The 21,296-nt window shown below is 45.4% G+C and overlaps 1 protein-coding gene across 4 annotated transcripts in view; it reads right to left on the reverse strand.

Moving 5' to 3' along the window:
• SPECC1L (sperm antigen with calponin homology and coiled-coil domains 1 like) overlaps positions 1-21,296 on the reverse strand; it is a 46,342-nt gene that overhangs the window by 24,555 nt on the left and 491 nt on the right. For all 4 annotated transcript variants that reach the window (XM_087913528.1, XM_026717059.2, XM_087913527.1 and 1 more), the window contains exons 2-5: positions 16,083-16,271; positions 9,398-9,557; positions 5,410-7,043; positions 4,613-4,820 (exon numbers count right to left, since the gene is read on the reverse strand). In XM_087913528.1, the coding sequence (XP_087769654.1) occupies positions 4,613-4,820; positions 5,410-7,043; positions 9,398-9,557; positions 16,083-16,235 (2,155 nt within the window). In that variant the 5' untranslated portion in view covers positions 16,236-16,271. The remainder of the gene's footprint in view (positions 1-4,612; positions 4,821-5,409; positions 7,044-9,397; positions 9,558-16,082; positions 16,272-21,296) is intronic.

A 21,296-nucleotide genomic window follows, 5' to 3' on the forward strand; every position in this document is an offset into this window, starting at 1 on the left:
ATTAAGACAGGTTAGCCACTGTCTTTCAGAGTCTGTCTTTCCAGCTTATGATACCAGCTTTCAAAATCTAAGACTGCCATCTAGTGAGAAGTTGAAGGAGAAAGCAAAGGCCCAATCTGGGAAACACCTTTTTATAGCTACCTTCCTTTTTAATTAGTGGTTGTAAAATTATTCCCTTTACACCTTAATCTCTGAGGTATGCAAGGCCGTGTAGATCAGGGGTCTTCAAACTTTAAGACTTGTGGACTTCAACTCCCAGAATTCCTCCTCCAGTCGTGTTAGCTGGGGAATTCTGGGAGTTGAAGTCCACAAGTCTTAAACTTGCCAAGTTTGAAGAGCCTTGGTGTAGATACAGTAACCAGCTTAGTTGTAAAATGTTAGATTGTTAAACATCCATCTTTTAGATATTATTCCACCTGGTTTAAAACGAATGGTTACAAATTTATTGCTTTAATTGTCTACAATACTTCTAAATTAGTGAGGCAAATTTGGTAGAAAACAGCACCAGATAAACGGAAACAGACAAGGAAATAATGATCCACTCAAGATTGGCTGGGTTGCATCTGAACAATTTTTTTTTTCAACCACTTACTCTACTGAAAGTAAAACACTCCACCTTTTTAAAAAAAACATTCTCTTCGTCCCATTTAAGGATATCTCTTATTTAGAAAAGGGAGCTGAATTTTATATTTGGGGTTCTTTAATCTCTACCTACTTTCAAATTTTATTATTCAATATAATGGAAATATTACATTTCACTTGAAAAGCTGTAAGAGTATGAACCTGCATTCTCCGTCCAAAGTTTAAGATATGCTTTTCTACTTATATGCAGCTTTTTCTTTCTGAATGCATATTTTAAGCTGCAATTTTCCCTAACACAAATAATTTTAATGACTGGTTTAGGTAAAGTTGATCTTTAATTTTACGCATTAAGAATGCATGCTGAGTTTGGAAGTATTGGGGGTGGGGTGGGGTGGGAATAAATAAGATTTATGTAATGCCATTTTTTAAAGATCCCTCAAAACAGAAAGTAATGGGTAGAATATAACAAACATGATCAAAAAGCAAAAATAACCGCATCAAGTTGTAAGAATAAAAGGACTAACGAATCAAATAACGTGTCTGTCCTGCCCAAGATGGGTACCACTAAATCTAAAAACTGAAGGCCCACTGGAACGAAACCGTCTTTCAAGCCTGCTAAAAATGGGGCGTGGATGTGGGCGGGAGGCAATTCTAAACCTGGGGGGACATGAGGGAGGAGGTCTGTCACCTCATCCACGTCCCGTCCCCCCACTTCAGGCAGGGCTCTTCACAAGCCTCCCCAAGATCTTCTCAATGCATGGGCAGGTGCAGCTCTGGCAGGGGGCTGCCTGATACCGGATGCTGCTTGGACCACTCCTGCCCTCGCTACCTTCCCCAGGGACTTGAGAAACAAGCAACCTTCAGCCCAGCCTCAAGTGGCCTGGAGGGTGAATGTCGAGGAAACAGAAGATGCTGGGTACTGTGGGCAGTGTCCTGGGAACCAAGGACCGTTGAATAGTAGCTCTCTAAACGGAAGCTACTGTTCTCCGTTAATTACTTGTTCTGCCTTAAGTATCTCAGTAAACACCTCGCCTGCTGCTCCGTGCAATCCCATGCATATTCTAACCTGCACGGCTCTGTAGAGCAGGGGTCCCCAAACCTGGCAACTTTAAGACTTGTGAATTTCAACTATGCTGGCTGAGGAATTCTGGGAGTTGAAGTCCACGAGCCTTAAGGTTGCCAAGTTTGGGGACCTCTGCTGCAGAGGCAGGCTGCATCCTGCCCTTCTTAGGTTAGCTTGGCTGACTCCCGTTTGGAAAACAAGCCAGCTGGGTGTCAGTGAAACATTGGTCAGGTTTAAACAACCCTGTGGGAGAGGACCTAGCGCTCTGCTGTACAAGGCTGTCCGGATCACGAGGGGATTTGGAATGGGGCCCTGAAGCTTCCTGGCAATCGGGGCAATGACCTCTGGAGAGAGGTCACCCTGTGGCGGAGAGACCTTCCCACCCGGAGCATCGCCCCGTGTTCAGATCTCTCAGCTTCTAGAGGAGGCCAGGCCAAGAGACAACAACTGGCAGGAAGGTCCTTCGTTCTGTGGGGGTTTGGGTGGTCCAGGACAGCCGGCTTAGGAAGTGCGAATGGCCCACCCCGCACCTGCCGCCATATCTTCCCCAGCCCATCATGGTTTCAGTTCAGCCCCCCTCCCTGTAATAGTCTGTGGGTCAGCTTCGGGAGACAAGAGGAAGCCCTGCAGCCCTGATAAGAGGTAGCTCAATCCACAGATGGGGAAGCGTTTTAGGAGGGACCCTCCCTACTTTCCCAGAGACTAAAAAGAGAGGAATGGGAACTTGTGGGGTTCTGTTAATGTAAGCTTACCATCAAGTAGGATTAGTTCATCTGGGTGTGTTCGTTGTTTGGACACCCACACAAGGCTGACACAACCCCGAGAGAACCGGACCCGCCCTCTTAAGTTTCAGGCGCTGCATTCATTGCACCAGCGTTAGCCACCTTGGGTGGTCACTTCCCCAGGATAGGCTGGTTAATTACATACACAATAAGCATTCCTTCCAACCACCCTTCTTGCCTTGCCTGCCTATCAAACTAAAGTTTCTCTCCGATCTCCCTCAAATATCTCAGGCTGGGAAGTGCCCACCAACCCTACCAGATCTCCCCTCCTGGCCCCTTCCTTCATCTCAGGGGGTGCCCTCATCAACCCTCTCCAGCACCCCCTGGAGAGCACAACCCAGGGAGCGTCGGTCATATTCTTCCCAGCCAAGCCAAGACTACCCACCTCTCTCCAGACCACTGATCAGCACTCCGTAGTCTTCTTATCCAGCCTCTGGGCCATCCATCCCTGCCTCTCAGTTTCATTTCAGGCTGGACCCTGCAAGCTCAAAGCCACACTCTCTCTCCCTTCCACTTTTCTAGCACTCAGGACAACAATGCCCAACGCTCCCTGGCAGATTCTAAGGAGGCTTGCTGGCCGTGCTGTCTCCGCAGCTCACATGCCGTAGGTCGTCCTTCAACTAATCGCCTGAAGCCCAGCTCTCGTGATGCCTCGTTGAGGACCGAGTGCCCAGGGTTCCTGAGCTCCTTTAGTGTCCAAATGGCTTCTCTGAAATGCCTGGCATCCCTTCTACACCATCTTCCTTCACCCTCACCCTCTTCTACATCCCTAACCCCAATTATCATTTTGACCCACATCAAATGTCCCGATTTTACCCTTCGCTTCCCACATCCCCTCCCACTGAAAAGCTTATAATCCATTTTGTCCCAAATTACCTGCATTCCATATCCTGCTGCCCCAAGTAAATTCTAAACCTCTAATCTTAACTCTAAAGCTCTCCCAAGACAATATTTTCTACAGTGCCATACTAAAATAATTGAGGCCCGTGTCAATAAAACTTTAGGCTGCTTAAAATTTGTTTTCAAATCCGTTCCCTTACTCTATTTTAATATTTCAAAAAGAAGCAGAGTATTACATCTATTCGAAGCGCAGGTTAATAATCCCCACATTTATAACATTTTGATTTCATAAACATCCGTGCTATCTCTATTTTATTTGCGTCTATGATACATTCCTTTCACAAATGAAATCTAATGTATCTGCAGATTTGATCTCTCTCTCTCTCTCCCATTCTGATGACACCGATATTTAAAGCAGGATGGGTTAGAAGATATGACATTCAGAAGATCTGCATTTATTTGAAGTCTCCTAGATAATTTAAGTAGGTTATATACATCTTGCTTTTATATTCTCACTGTATTGTAAAAAACAGGGTTTTTTTTTAAGAAAAAGGGAAAAAAGCAAAGTTGTTTGTAAATAGTTCTGTATCAAGTTGCAGCAAACTATTGAGAGAGATCCTCTTCCAAAGCCCCCTTCTTGGCCTTATGCTACCCCCCCTCCGCCCGAAGTTTTCAAATGGCAGCCATTTTGCTCTCTTTGAAAGGGTGATTTAAAGGATTCCTACCCTGGTAGTTGGATTGGATAATCTATAACCTCCAATTTTCCTTCCAGTTCACAACACTGTGAGTTAATTATTTTATGCATTCTTTTTTTTTTTTGTTAAATTACAATTTTACAGTACAGTGTTGATAATATAATTTTTACAGGACAAATGTAATGATTAAAGCATGGATAAAGTCACATGAAATCAACCAAAAAGGCAATAAAAATTAATTACAATTTGTACAACTACAATTCCCACAATCCATCTCATCTGGACCAAGGAGAGATCCGGCCAAAGAATAGGGCAGATGGATCTGCCCTCCCAATCCAGACCAGCAACCATCTCTCTAGTAACCCTTTTTCTTTAGAGAAAGCTGTTGGTGAAAATGTCGCCTTGTCACAATCGAACTAATTCAAATTCAGGCATCCTAGTCAAACCGGGGACATCTATTTTCCCACTAGAAAATAACAATGCTAACATTTAAAGCGCTGCAAGGACATTAAGGAAAGGAAGAATTCGTTTTCTTAAATGTTCTTGCAGTGATTTAATTGTTGTAAGAACCTGACCCTTCTCCCCGCCCCCCCCCCCAAGGGAAAAGCAACTGCAAAAGTCCCAGGGAAAGCCGAGAAGAGGCTACTTACTCTCCAAGTCAGTGATGATGAGGTTGTCGTGGAGTTTCACCGCTCGATGCTGCTCCACTTCGTCCTCCAGTTCAAATATGGTTTCTTTCATGTCACTCCTTTCTGTTTCCTTTTCCTCCAAATCTGCGCGTATTTTCTCTAAGGTCACGTTCAGATCCTCAATTTGCTTTTTGGCTTCTTCTCGGAAAGCTCGATACTCATCTTCTATCTAGTTTAAGACAAATGACCAGACTGTAATTGCTTCTTCCAAACAGATTTTCAACCCTGGCATCCAGGATTAGATTTGTATCGAATGCTGGAGAATGCCATCTCGGCTGAAGTCTCCCTTTATGCTGCCATGCTAGATATTGCAAATAACTGAATCTGTGAAGAGTTACTAGCTTCCTATCAATGTCGAAGACTGCTGCCTAAGACATACCAATCATGTACGCTCCCTGATGTGGAAAACTCAACTAGGGTTAGTTCCAATTTTTATCCGGGATACTGAAAACCCTCTCATCACCACTGGACACATCTATGTGTGTATACCTGCTCACAGCTGAAATGTAAGGACGGCACTACTACCTTTATTCTTCTGAGGGAAAGGGAGGCCCTAACCTTGAAGGACAGAGTGGGTCTGGAGTAGGGTCTGTCCGGGGGCTGAGCAGCTCAGGCTCTAGGCACTTAAGGGAGAACCAAAGGACAGGTCCCGGAAGCCGTGCGTGTGGCTCCCAGAAGCTTCCAAGTGATTTGTCTGCCTCCCACTTTCAACACACCCGGGAAAGCCTTCCTATTCAGTTACACTTTCAGACCTTTACCTTTGCGATGGCATCCTGGAGACGATTGGCATCGTTACGTGTCCGAGCAAGCTCTTCCTGTAAGTTGCCGGCTAATGTCTCTGCTTTCTCTTTGTCAAGCCGGACGCTCTCTAGCAAGTCCTGGATGTCTGACTTATCCCCCGATTTGTGTATGGAATAGAGCTCAGCGACTTTCTGCCTCTCGTGTTCCAGCTGCGCTTTTAACCGGTTCATCTCAATTTGGTCACTGGAGACGGTAGCCTTGTACTCGTCCAAGGTGGCCGCCAGAGCGGCCTTGCTCTTCTGCTCCGAGTCAAGAATTCGCTCCATGTGGTGATTCCGTTCCTTCAACGCCCCTATCATCTCTTGGGCTTCCTTATTGTCTTGTTCGGCCATCTTCAAAGTGTTGCTCAGGTGCTGCTGGACACCCAGAAGCTGCTCCCTTTCGAAGCGGGCATTCTCCGCCAGGTCCATAAAACGTTGCTCGAGCTCCATGTAGCGTCCACTTTTCATGTCTTCATCAATAACGTAGGATATATGATGCTCGTCTAAAAGAGAGCGGAAGTACTCGATTTGTCGGCTGAAGTGTTCCAACTTGTCGCTTTGCTGACACAAAGATTCCATGAGGATCACCTTTTCCTCTCCAAGCCTTTCGTTCTCGCTGTTCAACTCCTGCGTGATTTGCTGCAAATCTGCAAGTTCCTGGAGCGTTGCTTGGAGTTCTTCCGCTGTGCTGTGCTGATTCTCTTCCATCTGGTGAATCCGTTCCGTCAAGCAAGCCACGGACACTTCGCTGGCGTTGCCGCTGCTCCCTTTTCTTGAGGTCTCCATGCTCGGCAATCCTTCCGACTCTGAGGACGAGGGAGCATCCAGAGCATCGTCACTGGACGTGAGCGGCTGATACACTTCGCTGCACTCACTGTCTAGGTTGTCCATGGAGTTACTGTGCTGATTGTCCATCAAGGTATTCTCGTCCTGGCTCAGGAGGTCTTCCATGGAACCAGGAGCGGAACCTTCTACCGAAGAAGTAACGGTTCCTCCACCATCGCTGTGGCTGCCGGTTGTCATTTCCGGGCTCAGAGATTGGTAGCCAAACAGCTTTTCGGAATTATCCAACCTTTGCTCTAGAGAGAAACCCAAGGCGTTTAATCTATCTTTTAGCATCCGGTTTTCATTCTTCAGCTGATTCAACTCCTCCCGTATGGCAGAGTTCTGCTCTTGCAAATGCAGCAGCGTGGATTCCACATCCGTCGGCTGGTGGATCACAATTGCTTCTTTATCCTCGGACTTGTCATCACCCTCAAATGGGTCTTCGTGAAGGCCCAGCTGAGCACGCATCTCCCTTAGTTCGTTCCTTAGGTGGAGGATCTCCACGTCTTTCGTTTTGGCTAGCATCAAGAGATCCTTCACTTTCGCCTCTAGAACAGATTTATCACTGATCTGGTTGTCTGACTTCGACTTGCTCATGCGAACATCGGAATCCTGGCTGGCACGGCTGCGGGAACGTTTCGCAAGGAGGACATCGCTGCTCGTCTGACCAGTCAGGGGCAGTTTTTTGCTTTGAGTTGGTCGCGAACGGTCACGAATTCTTTCCCGAGAAGAGCTGGATTCCTTATTTCCAGATGAAGTGCTACGCTTCGCTGAAGAATTCATACCTGTGTGGTTTAAAAAAAAGTAGAAAATTGGTAAGTAAAGACACAATTCTGAAAAAGGTAAAGTATTTTTTTCAGGAATATGTGCCTATAAACTCTAATGCACATACTTAAAAGTTAATGATTGGAAACAATTGTGCGTAGCAACGTACAAAATAAAAATAATCATACCACATTAAGGCATAAAAGTTAATGCTGAGTAGCTATATATACTACAAATAGGGGGAACAACAACATAGTAGGTCCCTGATAAGTCTCTGAGTTTCATATCCAGATGATCAAATGGGGCTCTTCATTTTTCCAGTTGCACTGATGATCTGTACCAAGATCTTCCTTTCACAAGCACTATTGTTTACTTCTCCTCCTCCAAACCAAAACCAGAATTCAAAATAATTTTGTAGCTCTGGCATGGAAAGTAAGTAGTAATCTGTTTGCTAATTTACATATCATGTTCAGTTGTAGCCAACAATAAACTTAATTTTAAAATAAAACAAATGCACAAGCAGGTAATCCGTTCACGAGGCTGGGTAACTGAATACGAATTCATGTCATATACACTAGTAGGGCTGTGACGTATGAACAAGCCCCCTTCAAGCCGAGCTGAACTCCCTTCATTGAGACCCAGCCGTGTAGATTTCTCAGGAATAATGGCATGATTGGCGACTGACTTTTCACATTTAAAAAAAAAACGTGTCAATCTAGTCAAACTGAAATGACATGGTGGTCTCCCCTGCCTGCTTTGGTTCTGAGGCCAGAGAAGGTCAACTGGGCACCGCTAGCTGTTAATGAGAATTAGCACCGTGCCGTGTCTATGGAGATTCTTAGTTGTGGTTTATCCCAAAGGTTCTTTTTCCAAGAGGCAACTGGACTTTCTAGTTTGTCTTTGAAGAGGTTTGGCTTCTCATCAAGAAGCTTCTTCAGCTCTGACTGGATGGTGGGGAATGGAAGGATTTATACTCCTTGTAGACAGCTGGTCATTTGCATCCTTTGAGAGGGTCGCTGAGGCCACCTGGAGATTTATCTGTGTCATCAGAGTCACTTTTATCTGTGTCATCGGGGGTCAAACATAGAAGAGGTAGAAACCAAAGCCTTAGACTCCTTCACGGGAATCCACCCCCTCACTGGTATAGGTATCTGGGCGACACTTGGGCCAAGGTCAAAACACAGGAATTGGAAGCCCTCACCAAACCTATCAACTCTGTGGACAGATACATCAAATTCACACGGGAAGATGTTAAAGAAAATAGTCTAGACTTCCTGGACTGTGCAGTACACATTAAGAAAGACGGGAGCCTTAACACTGACGTTTACAGAAAACCCACCCACCCGGATCAATGTTTACATTTTGATTCTCACCACCCACCGGAGCACAAAATGGGAGTCATCAGAAGCCTACACCATCGAGCTGAAGGCCTGCCTACTAAGCAAAGATGGGGAAGAGAAAGAACGAAAACACGTCAAGGAAGCCCTCAGAATGTGTGGCTATCTCAAGTGGGCCTTCATCAAATCTCAAAAAAGACTCTTCAGGAGCCCCCCCATAACAGGTAACGAAGAGAACAATAAACGAAGCAACGTTGTCGTCCTGTACGTTGCAGGCACATTGGGAAAGCTCAGGAGGATCTTCAGCCAACGTAACAGACACGCACACTTCAAACCCGAGAATTACACTGAGGCTTGTCCACCCCAAAGATAAAGCACCCACGCATAAACTGAGCAACGTGGTACCTGCAGTACAATGCAGTGAGCCATGTGCAGATCTGTACACTGGGGAAACAAAACAACCACTTTATAAGCGCATGGCACAACACAGGAGAACAAACACATTGGGACTAGATTCAGCAGTCCAGCTTCATTTAAAAGACAGGCCGCTCTTTTGAAGACAGCAAAGTCCAGATTTGGGACAGAGAGGACCGCTGGTGTGAAAGAGGGGTCAAAGAGGCCATCTCTGTCCAAATTGAACAGCCCCTCCCTCAACAGAGGGGGAGGGATAGGACGTCATCTATCTTCAGTCCACAACTCAGTCCTTTCAGCAGTTCCAAGAAGGCGCCACACCCATTTGCACCATTCAGGAGACCCTGATGACACTGATAAATCTCCAGGTGGCCCTAACAACTGGCTAAAAGGGTACAAATGTCCAGCTGTCTGCAAGGAGTATAAACCCTTCCATTCCCCACCATCCAGTCAGAGCTGAAGAAGCTTCTTGGACGAGAAGCGAAACATCTTCGAAGAAAAACCAGAAAGTCCAGCTGCCTCTTGAAAAAAAAAAAAAAAAGCGCCTTTGGGATAGCACCGGGCAGCCAACGTCCCTTGCTAGATAAGCCCCAGTGGCCTTAAGAAAAAGACCTTTGCACCTGTACCTGCGGTGGGCTTTGATTTGCTCTCCACGGGATTCACGACGGTGCTCCCCGCAGCAGACGGGGCTGTCGAGGTAGAAACGTTCTTCTTGCCCCCCTTGACACCGTTGCTGACGTTCACCCCTCCGGCCATTCCAGCTAGAAGATCGTCGCTGCTCTTTGTCTGCAGGACAGGGATAAAGCGTTAAGTGCTAAGCGTGCCTGGTCCGAGGCTCAGCTACAGGCAGGCATGCCAAGAGTCACATGTCTAATGGGTGGCATATGATACATGAAAATAAATGTAGAAGATTTGGAATTAAAATACAATGATCATTTTAAACCAGCATTTTAAACCAGCATTCCTGCATATAAAACACAGTGGAATCCTCTTCCCTGAAGGGAAAGAATGGCACACTTTTCAATGCCTCAGAGGTTCAACTGAGCAGAATTTCACCCCTCTACAGGTAGTCCTCGACTTAAAGATTCGTTTAGTGACTGTTACAGCAGCACTGGAAAAAGTGACATATGACCAGTTTTCACACGATCCTGGCCACCTGGGTGGCGCAGTGGTGAGAGTGCAGTATTGCAGGCTACTTCTGCTGACTGCCGGCTGCTTGCAATTTGGCAGTTCAAATCTCACCAGGCTTAAGGTTGACTCAACCTTCCCTCCTTCTGAGGTGGGTAAAATGAGGACTCAGATCGTTGGGGGCAAAATGCTGGCTCTGTAAACCCCGTAGAGAAGGCCGTGAAGCAGTATACAAGTCTAAGGGCTATGGCTATTGCTATCTCCCATGGTCACATGATCAAAATTTGGATGCTTGGCAACTAGCATGTATTGATGACAGCTGCCCTATCCTGGGGTCACATGACTATTTGTAGCCTTCCCAGCCTGCTTCTGAAAACAAAGTCAATGGGGGAAGCCAGATTCGCTTCATGACTGCATGATTCACTTAACAATTATAGCAAAAATGGTTGTAAAATGGGGCAAGGCTCACTTAACACCTCTCTCGCTTAGCAACGGAAATTTGGGGGTTATTGTGGTCATAAATGAAGGACTATTTGTACAGGAAGTCTTGGAGGCATCCTCAGCTACCAAGGTGCCATCACGTATGGCCAAAAATGCCTTCATAACTGGCCTTCCCAATGCCAGGCCGTTCTTATTTCTGTGGAGTGTTTGTGCCTTTGAATAAGGGCATTTCTCTCTCAGAGTGACTAGTAAGACAAAGTATAAAAAAAAAAGAATATTTTGGCATCTGCATTTGAATTTAGGACAAAAATTGTCAGAATGAAAAGAGGTTTCACAGAAGATTTAACATTGTTTCCAGCCCACATATTTAAAAAAATGCATCTATAGCTGCTAGCAATTTTTTAGATTTTGTCTTTTTATGTGCATAAAGTGGTTATGAAAATCTTTTGTCTGTTTTTTTGCTATGATCAGGTGAGAACATTTCCATTTATCTATTGCAGAAAGGCACAGGGATGGCTGATGACTTGAAAAAAATAAAATAAAAATATCCCCGCAACACAACGGAAGAAATTTCCCCTCCTTTTTACGGAGGGTCCACTCTCATCTATAACAGACCTTCCCAGATTAAACATTCCTTCTCACCCTCTGCATCCCTACATCTGTTTTTTTAAAGTTTTTTTTTTTAAAGTTAAGTAGGTTAATTGCATGCATGCTGCGTAGGTAAGAACAGTCTCTTAAGGAACTAAATAGGTCAAGTCGTAGAAAGAGCTTCATGATTCAGACTGCAAAAATCCACCCCGAAAATGGTGACCAGCACAGGTCATCCTCTTGGCATCCAAATGCAGCCGGGGAGAAGTTCCTCCCACCTTCAGAGGGTGAGGTCACGATAGAGCGGCTGGAGGACTTCAAGGGAGCCCACAGCAGAAATGCAGATTGTTTTTAAAAAAGTCAGAGACAACTCCAGGGATGTCAGAGACAACTATTTGGGAGACGTGTCGTAAAGCTTATAGGGATCCTAGCTGGGCATGCTGCAAATCAGAAAAAAGGCCATAATAGATGATAGATAGATAAATTTATTGTCATTGTACTCAGAAACGTGAGAACAACGAAATAAGGTGGTCTTCCACAACATACAACTGAACAACACCTAAAGACATATACAAATAACAATGTAAAACAAATTAAAACAAATAACAGTTAAAAACTGTACAACCAGGATATATATATGTTAAGACCACCAGATTCATAACTCTGCATTTAACCTGATCACAGCACTTGGGTAAAAGCTATGTTTAAATCATCACTAAGAGATTCATAAAAACAGCACTGAAAGAACTAAATACAGTTAAACCATTAATTTATTGGAAACGACAAAACTTCAAAAAAGGATAAAAACAGGCCGAACAAAATCATTTTGAAATTGAGAACAAACCAAACTCTGGCATATCCAGAGAAGAAGGGAAGAGGGCGGAGGAGGGGAAGGGGAAAGGACTATGATATACAATACTGGAAATTTTTTAAAAAAAGATACCTTTTTTAAAAACGTAATTACATACCGGGCATAATACTGAAAAAACTAATTTGAAAACATATATAGGCAGTCCTCGACTTGCGACAGAATTCAATCGCTAAGCAATTGAAATTAAGCCCAACTGCATCACTTAGTGACGGCAATCCCACTAGGCCGCTTCCTGCTTGCTTCCCACAACCAACGCAGCGGCTCTCAAGCAGGTGGGCAGGGAGGCCGACGCCAGGAGGGGGAGGGAGGAGGACTGGGGCTGGGGGAGTGGCTGGGGGGGCGGAGGCGTCCCCCAGGGACTCCCTGCCGGCTTCCCCATTGGCCTTCTGTGGAAGTCAGCCCTGGAAGTCACAAATGCCCATCACATGATCGTGGGCCGCTGCAACCGGTCATAAGTGCGAGCCCAGATTGTGATCAGGCGGCCGCAGGGATGCTGGGACAGCTGGAACGCCAAGGACGGGTTCTACCCACCATTTCTTTAGCGCCTCTGGAACTTCGAATGTTTGCTAAACATATGGTCATAATTCAAGGACTACCTGCACTCAAAACTCGGAAAGCTTGCACTGATTTTATTGCTGAGCTGCTCTAAACATAGAAGAAATATTAAGCTCCTTCCTTAGATGGATGTAATGATTTCCTTTTGCAGTGCCCACAAACTGCCATGCATCAGAAAATGAACAGTCCCATAACTAGCTGAACAGGTTCCGCCAGTGTAAAGCAAAGAGAGTTTTTGTTGAGAAAAAACTGAATGGGCGAAAACAAAGTTATTTTCTACCCAGTGAAGCAGCTTATTCAAATCACCTCTGCTTCTACGGTATTCTTTTACTTCCCTTATTTTCCCAAGTCAGGGTAGCCTCCTTAAAACTTGTCAGTTTGGCAGGGAACAATGTAAGCAAATAACTATGACAGGCATGTGAATTGTAATGCCATCCTTTTAATTAACCCACATCATTCTTAATAGACCGAGTGGCATGTAAATAAACCGTAAGCCTTCAAACCCTAGTTATTATTTGCTAACACAGACTTATAATTACTATGCATGAATTTTTAATGATCACTCAAACAGAGGCAGGCCTGAATTCCTGAGTGCTGGCAGCCCCATTCAACAAATAAGGCACACCAAATCCTGGGTGGCGTGACATCTATGCCTGTCATGCAAAGGTGAAGCAGTGGCCAGAGCAGCTCGGTCCCTCCTGGGCGAGGAGAGGCCCCAGGGATGCATACCTGCAGGGCTGTGCTGAGAACTCTTCTCGCCACCAGCTGGGTAAGTTGCTCAGAGTTGGAATCTGACTGGACCGGTCTTCTGCAACTGCCTGAGGCACAGCCTGGCCCAGTTATCGGGAAGGGTTCAAGCCTACCAGGCCAGATGTTGGTCTGAGCACTGAACGGGGCTCTTGGGGCTGTGAGTTCAACCACCCGTATTTCAGTTCCCTGCTCCTCCTGGTTGGTCAAGGTCTCCTGGGAGGGGATGCTCCCATCTGCCTTGAAGCCCATTGCTGGACCTTTCTGTACCCTCTTCAACCTTCCCCTTTTAGAGAAGGTGGTTGGTTGACAGGTCCAAAGGTCCCTGAAAGCGAGAGATTATATGCCTTCTTTTCAGTCAGGAACCAGCCCAGTGACAATACTGGAACGGCACTGGTTGCAGTGGGTAACCTCGGGCAGGCTCAGGATAGAGACAGGGCGTCCACCCTGGTCCTCCTTGATCTCATTCAGTATCACTGATCGTGGCATCTGTCCAGCCTTCCTTAGGAGCCCTGTACCCACCTCATCAACTTTTTTCAGGGTTGGTTCCAGTCAGTGCTGGTGGCAAGGAGGGGTCACGCTTGAAGCCCACGTGCGGGGGGTGTTTTGGGGCACTACTTCACCACATTTACTTTGAAATGAGATACGTTTTCCTCCTTGAACAGGGGGTTGGACTGGAAGACCTCTAAGGTCCCTTCCAATTCTGCTATTACCATTCCTATGTCAACCCAGAAGCTGGCCTGACTGAGGCCATTTTGAGACTTCAGCGCTGACACCCTGGAGAAAAGGGACAGGGAGGGGAAATAAGAGATAGTTGGGGTGTTGTGGTCAAAACGAAATACTTCCTCTTGGGAACCAAGGACATTCCTGCAGGTGCTTGGAAGGAGGGGACTGGAGTCACCTAGCAACGGGACAGTATCCTGATTGGACCATGTGACTGCTTGAGAAAGTGAAAAACTTTTACTTTTAATTAGGAATAGTCAGAGCCGGATTTCACCAGCCTGTGCCAATGTGACATATCTAATAAAATCATTCTTTGAGGAATCCACCAGAGTTCTGTTTGCTATGGGAATGTTATTTGGAACCCTGACATCCTATTTGATACCCGGTTGTACCTTTCCTGGCTGACCAAGCAACATTGCCAAGGCCCAGGCTGTGAGGGGCGGGATATGAAATTAGCTTTGGCTCCACTCTGGCCAGCAGCAGCGGTGGTTTGAAGTCCCGTCCCCGCCCCCCGTGGGAGATTTCCCACCTCTGGCTCTGCCTGGGGGTACATTTCCCCAGTCAGAAGGTCCTCCCGGTTCCTGCGAGGGGCAGCCGTGGCTGGAGGTGCCTTTGCACAGCTTGGCCGATGCACCGAATGTGCCATTTTCTGGCCCATGAAGCTCATGCCACAGTCACCTCCCAATTGGATTACTGCAATGACCTCAACATGGGGCTGCCCTTGAAGATCATTTGGAAGCTGCTACTGGTCCGGAACGCAGCAGCGCAGGTAGTTTTCTGTACCTCTTGCTAGACCCATCTAACACCCCTATTCTGCAAGCTGCACTGGCTCCCAGAAGCTTCCAGGTGTCATCCAAGTGGCCTAGAGTCAGACTATTTGCAGATGTATCGGCCCTACAATGTAGACTGGATCAGGAAACAGACAAGCCCAACCCTAACCACTTTTATTCAAAAATTTGCAGTCACAAAATCTTGCAAGTCTGAATATACTTCCCCTCCTCCCTTCTACCGTCATATGAATCGGGAATAGAAGGCTGCTTTCATAAATCTCTACCTTGTGTTTATGTTTATCTGTTTATTGCCTTGGTAATAGAACGTCACTCTCTGCCAAGACCATTATTTCCTTTCTAGAGTCGGACTGTCTTTCTCCCATGATTTCTGCTTGTCCCACCAGTTGTGGCGCTGAATGGGGCAAGCAGTGGGGGCGTAGTTCAGGTCCCCTCCACTTGAAATACACCATCTTGTTGGACAGAGAAATCAAGTTTTCTCTGTGGCAGCACCTGCCTTAGGGAACAGCATCCCCTACAGATACAGGTAGCCCCGACTCAGCCTTTTGCAAGGCACTGAGAATCTGGCTTGCTTCCCAGGCATTTGGGTCAGGAGTTTAGAGTTACCTTGTGGATGTGATTTTATGGTAGCATTGCACTATTGGCCATCATGGGCTATTAGTTTTAACTGCTATGTTTTTAATCTTTTTATAACCCTCAGATCAGGAGCGCAGTGGGGTGCACGATTGCTGTACGGGGGGGTGCTGCAAATGGGGCCTAGGGAATGTGGGTGAGGGTCCCGAGTGGCTCCAGGCACTACTTGCGATGCACTGGGGCTCCTCGGAAGACAAAGCAGAGGAAGTGACTTGCGATCCTCCCTGCTGGTTCCTCACTGGCATTGCTTGCAAGAAGCATCAGGAAAAGCTGCAATTTGTGATGACTGCATGTGACCCTGGGATGCTGCAACCATTGCAGGCGCAAGCTGGTTGCTAAGTACCCAAATGGCCCTTCCCCCGCCCCAGGACTGCTGCCACAGCCAGAACCTAAAGGACCAATTGTAAAAGCCACTTATTGAATGCCATCATAACTTTGAACAGTTGCTGAATGACTGGTTGGAACTTCAGGACTAGCTGCTATACCTAAGAAAAGTGCCAGACTCAAATAAGTGTGTTATGTGAACAGGGTGAAAATCTAGAAATATTAATTGGATCCAACACAACTTTGCAATAGCATCACCGAAGAGGGCAAAATTATTTCTATCTGCAAGACTTCATAAACAGTGCAGGTTCTGCTTCCTCTGTGTCTGTATTTCTCTGCAGTTAGGAAACCTGTTATCTGTAGAGAACATATAACGCCACGTACAGGAGGCAACAATAAAAAGGCTGTCGATATGCACAGATATTTGCAGCATTTTCTCTGCTGCTCGTGCCAGGGCCCTCTGTTGATATCCCCGACTCCCCTTGTATTTCAAAAGATCTACTGTGCCGATACCTTCAGGAAGGAGGCTGCTGTTCCTGCTTTTGGAAGTTTCGTTACTGCAGACGTGGTGGAACTGGTCTCTGTTTTAGCTTTCTCTACTGTTTGCATCTTAGTTATGCCAGGCACTTTGGGCACCGAACTAATATTCCGGCTTGCTTTCTTCATTCTTGGCTGCCTGCTTGATATACATTTACTAACAATCTGCAGAGAGAAAACAGATTTTCAAAAAGTGAGGGTACTGTTGTTTATATATAATAACTATTCACATACCTGAAAATAGCCCCTCCATGCCTTGTACTTTTTGCCCAGACGATAAATCCTACAGTAATACCTTTGGTCTCCCTGGACCCTGCTCAGCTCAGCCCAAACCCAGCAGAAGCCTTTCAAACACTGACATCATTTTACTTCATAAGTATCTTTACTACATGCAGACTGAAATTGCACTAAAAATGGTTTGCACTCTGTAAGTGTGATGGAAGTGTTTCCTCTTATACCCATAGCAGTATAAACCCACTGTTTCTTCTTTCTGCTTTTCCCAAATTCAGCAGAGCTTTTGCCCTACAATTTGTTACTTGGATGCTAAGCAACTGTTGGCCAACAGATCTGAAATCTTTATTCATACTTCACTCTGATTCTCATCACTCCAAAAATGTTTATACATTTGGAGCAGTAGCATTGAGGCCCTTAATTGAAAATATAAATGAGAAGATTTAGTAATCAGAAAATCAGTACAAGTTACATTGGCTTTAACACTTCCTTTCTGAAATCTGTAGAACTTTTTTTGAGCCTACAGTTTATGGACTAGGCCAAGGCACCAAAGTTTCTCTCATTTCCCTGTATTTGCAATTTCATATTCATTTTTCAAGGAAAAATGAGAAGCAAGTTTTTCATGTAGAAATGAAATAGAACAAAGATAATTAGTTTTCAAACAAGCTTGTTGGGGCAAAAGCTGCATCAGTATAATTGACATAATTAAAATACCCTACATACTTTTCTGTATACCGTTATTAATCCCACAAGATTTTTGCTGTAATAAACTATTTAGTCTTGTAATTTGTGGCACTGTGTGACAGAATGTTAACTTTAAAGTTGTTTTGACAGTTGCTAATTTGGCTGCAGTGACTCAAACTGTAGCTGTCCTCCTGCCAGATTATTACAATTCCTTCCACTAACCGCTGAGCAGCTTCAGTTTATATGGAAGGCTGCCTTCCTGTTACAGATTGTGAGCAAGGTTGGAGCTCCCTAACATCTATTCTGCAGAATCTGCCCTGGGGGGTCTTTGCTGCATTTCCAACCTACTGGAAAAGTTTCCTTCCTGAGTTAGAACCTCAAGGGTTTGTTGGAACATTGTTTCTCCCTAGACCAGACAACTACTTCTCTAAGTAACCCTACTGAGAAGTCTCAGAGAAATATTAAGGTGCTATGAGCACCTGTTCATGTTCAGGCTAATTTTGTTATTATTTTGGGGGTGGGGGGGGGAGAAGACCACAGACCTGCTGTTTCTATAGAGCCACTTTTGCAATAGAGGGTGAAGAAAGTCCTGACTCTTCAAATTACCTCCAAGCTTTGACCTGCAATCATGGTTTGGTCAGGACTTAAGCTCTAGGACGGCCATTTTTACAATGTGGAAGGAACAGAACCCATACATGGTAGAAAAAGAAGGAACATAAACTTCACGGGCCTGATGCCAACCCTCACTCCACCTACGAAGGCTCAATCTTCCTTGGAGATGAACTTGCCCAGGATCCACCCTGTTCTTTCCTAATAAAATGGCCCCAACCAGAACCTTGGCTGACCATGCTCTTCTCTGCACTCACAAGGATATAAAAATGGCTTGGAGATAGCTTTCAGGCCAAGAAAAAACGCTTCCGTACACTTACTACGCTTACACATAAACATTCATTTAAATACACAAACTCTGATTATTCAGAGCCACGCCCTTATCATGCTCTTTTGAGAGATAAGATGTTGTGATAATGCAAAGCTCAATCTGCTTCTTGTTAATCATCTCTTTCCTGGCAACGGCCGTTCTACGAGATTAATTCTAGTAAACCCTGTAAAATGTAAACCAATGGGTACTCTGGGGACCATCAAGCTGCAACTCGGTTTTGGTTACCCTCACAACGATCTTTTAATCACATGAATCATGTATCATCCTGTACATCGTTTGCTCTTCGACTGGATGGCACGCATAGTAACTGAGGGGTTTCTCAGTTAACGTCTATTTGTTCAGCGACTGTTCGTACTTATGAGGGTGCTGAATGAGCAGTAGATACAACAGGTCCTCAGCATTCCAGCCATCACAGCATCCCCATGGTCACGTGACCACAATTGGTGGCCTCCTTTGGCAGCTTCCTACAAGCAAAGTCAGTGGGGAGGTCAAGAGGAAGTCGGAAGTCCTAGTCATGCGAGGTTCTTGCTTAATGACCTGTGTGGTCCCCTCTTAACAATGGCAACTGGGACTACTGGAATTGGTCTCACTAAGTGGCATGGTCACATGATGTCCCACTCTGACTTTATTAACCAAGTGTTCCGCTTGTCCATCTTGGTGGAGCAAAGGTGGGGGTGATGCACCCATCCGTCCTTCTGCTCCTTGACTTCTCAGCAGCATCAGCGACCATGCGTATTTCTTCTGCATAAGCTAGAGGCACCATGCTACGCTGGTTCTTCAGTGATCACCCCCAACTATGCTAAGGGAGGGAAGAAGGGATCATGCCTGTGACCATCCCACTTGTGGGATGACTCAGAGCTTGACACTCTCCCTTCTCCTGCTTAACCTTTACACGAAACCACCGGTCAAGCCATCCATCGGTTTGGTATCATCAGTACAAGGTTGCTTATATCTAACCCAAAGGCATATGCAGCAAAGGATGCTTGCTACTGCGGGTATGACTGCATTTTGAATCAACTGGTGGGTCTTCAAGGGCAGCCCCATGTAGAGTGAAGCTGTCAAAGTATCAGTCCAGTGTCTGGAAACTGTTCAGGTTTGATGGAATGGAACAGACTTTGGGTCAATCCTGAATGCATGCAGCTTTTGGCCCCCTGGGTCAATGAGGTTTCATTGTTAATCTTGGATGGGGACAATTCACGATTTGGGGGTTCATCCAGTGTGTTCCTTCCTTGACTGGGAGACCCTTCAGAATTGTCACTCGTGCCCTGATCACCTCGTAATTGGACGACCACTGCATAATGCCCTCTACCCTTGGAGGCTGCCTTTGAAGACCAAACAGTTGATTCAAAATGCAGTAGCACCAGCAGTGGCAAGAATTTTAGGCTAGGTAAGCCTATGTGTCACTGATGCTACACAAGGTGTACTGATTGACAGTTGGTTTCTGGGCGATGCTGACTGTCACCTACAAAGCTCTTCATGGTATATAAAGCTCTTCAATGCATAGAACGTACTTATACAAGGGACCACGTATCTACAATTTGTTGATATGCTCCAGTTCCCCTCTTTTGTAAACTATCCAGAATTTTCCGGAATAGCCGGGCTATAACACATTTAAATAAGTGATAATAAATAATATTCAAATTACTCCATTCCTTCTCAAATAGCTCCAACCAATTGCCATGCCCATGCCTACTATTCTAATGATAAATGTATCCACAAATTCTGCATGGCTTACTGGAATTTTAATTTCAGGATATCAGAATACTTGAAACAACATGGAAGGAGCACACTGAATTTTGTCCAGAGCTTGGAACAAAGCTCTGGAGTGAAAGGTGCTTCATTCCAAGCTCAGAACAGTGTTAACTTTTCCACTACAAGATTATTTTAAATCTAAGAATACACTCAAAACCAGTTACACTTACTCCCTAACAGTAAACTGTGCACTATGTCAATCTTTATATACTCCAAAGAGCACCACTCACAAACAGGGGACTTGCAAAAAATAAAATTTATTTTATTTTACAAAAAAAGGGGTGGGGAAGAAGAGAAGTGGGCTGTTGCCAGACAACTCAATGAAGACCAGGCATGCACGACTACTACAGAAAGTAGGGAAGGAGAAAGAGGTTGCAATACTAGCTAGTTGTAGTTTGGGAAGGAATAAGCTGCAACATTTTGTTGTGGTCCTGCTTGCAATAAGACCTATTTAGCTGGACAGACACAAGCACGCCATATTCTGAATAAACCCAGTTCTTGCTAAGAATTATGTTAATTTGCCCAATCACATTTAAATCAAAGGTTTGAGCAACAGCTTTAGCATATCTTTTTTTTTAAGAGGCCAGCAAACAAACAACTTGAAGTCATTGGCTTCCACCTGAATACTGGTTTCATCCTGTATTTTACAGGGATTTCAGATTTCGTTCTGACCTTTACTTAAGAGGCAGATCTGCCACAGACTGCATCTGTTCTAACCCAATTAGTCCTGCTGCTTTAATCTCATTACAGTACCCAAATCTCATACACCAGACTCCAGATGCCCAGCACAATTCAGACTCCCTGTTTGAATTACGGGTACAAAGATCTCTAGTGACTTAAACTATGTCAAGTCCCAATTCTCTTCCTTAAATGATTAATGAGTTTGTCATGGAGCAGCATCCCCATCACACTCCAGGAATCTGGGACTTTTACTGATTAATTGCCCACGAGAGGATTTAAACCAAAGAGGAACAGGCCAAGCCAAAGGGACACAGTCATGAGAGTAAAGGACAGTCAATAACACAATAACGCAAGAGGGAAAGACATAAAGCACAAATATACTATTCTAAAACATTCAGGTCAAAGTCACTGTTCCCTCTACCAGGCATTTTCTCTATTAAAGCATCTAGCCCAAAAGTGCATCAACCTATGCCCCCCCCTCCCCAACCTTAAAAGGCTAGACTTAGACTAACTTTATTGTCTCTTTGAATGTACACTAACCGGGTATCCATTAAAATGAAATTCTGTTGCTTAGGGTTGGCATTGAGCAGAGCTGAGCACAGGCAGGGGGGACAAATTCCCCCCGCCCCCAAGAGCTCCAGGCTGTTTATCAGACTCAGTTCATCACCCGAGATTGATGGCCAACCTGCCTGCCTCTCCTGCTCAGAGCTCAGGTGGGCTGCCCAACCTGGGCCACTTCCGAGACGGGCGGACTGCAACTCCCAGGATCCCAAGCGACGCAGGCTGGGGAATTCTGGGAGTTGCGGGACACACACACACACCTTAGGGCAGGAGTCCCCAACCGTGGCCCCTTTTTAAGCCTGGCGGACTTCAACTCCCAGAATCCCCCAGCAAAGCTCCGG

Source organism: Pseudonaja textilis, chromosome 15 (genome assembly GCF_049901715.1).
Source record: "Pseudonaja textilis isolate UNSWEBS1 chromosome 15, rPseTex1.2, whole genome shotgun sequence".
NCBI lineage: Eukaryota > Metazoa > Chordata > Lepidosauria > Squamata > Elapidae > Pseudonaja > Pseudonaja textilis.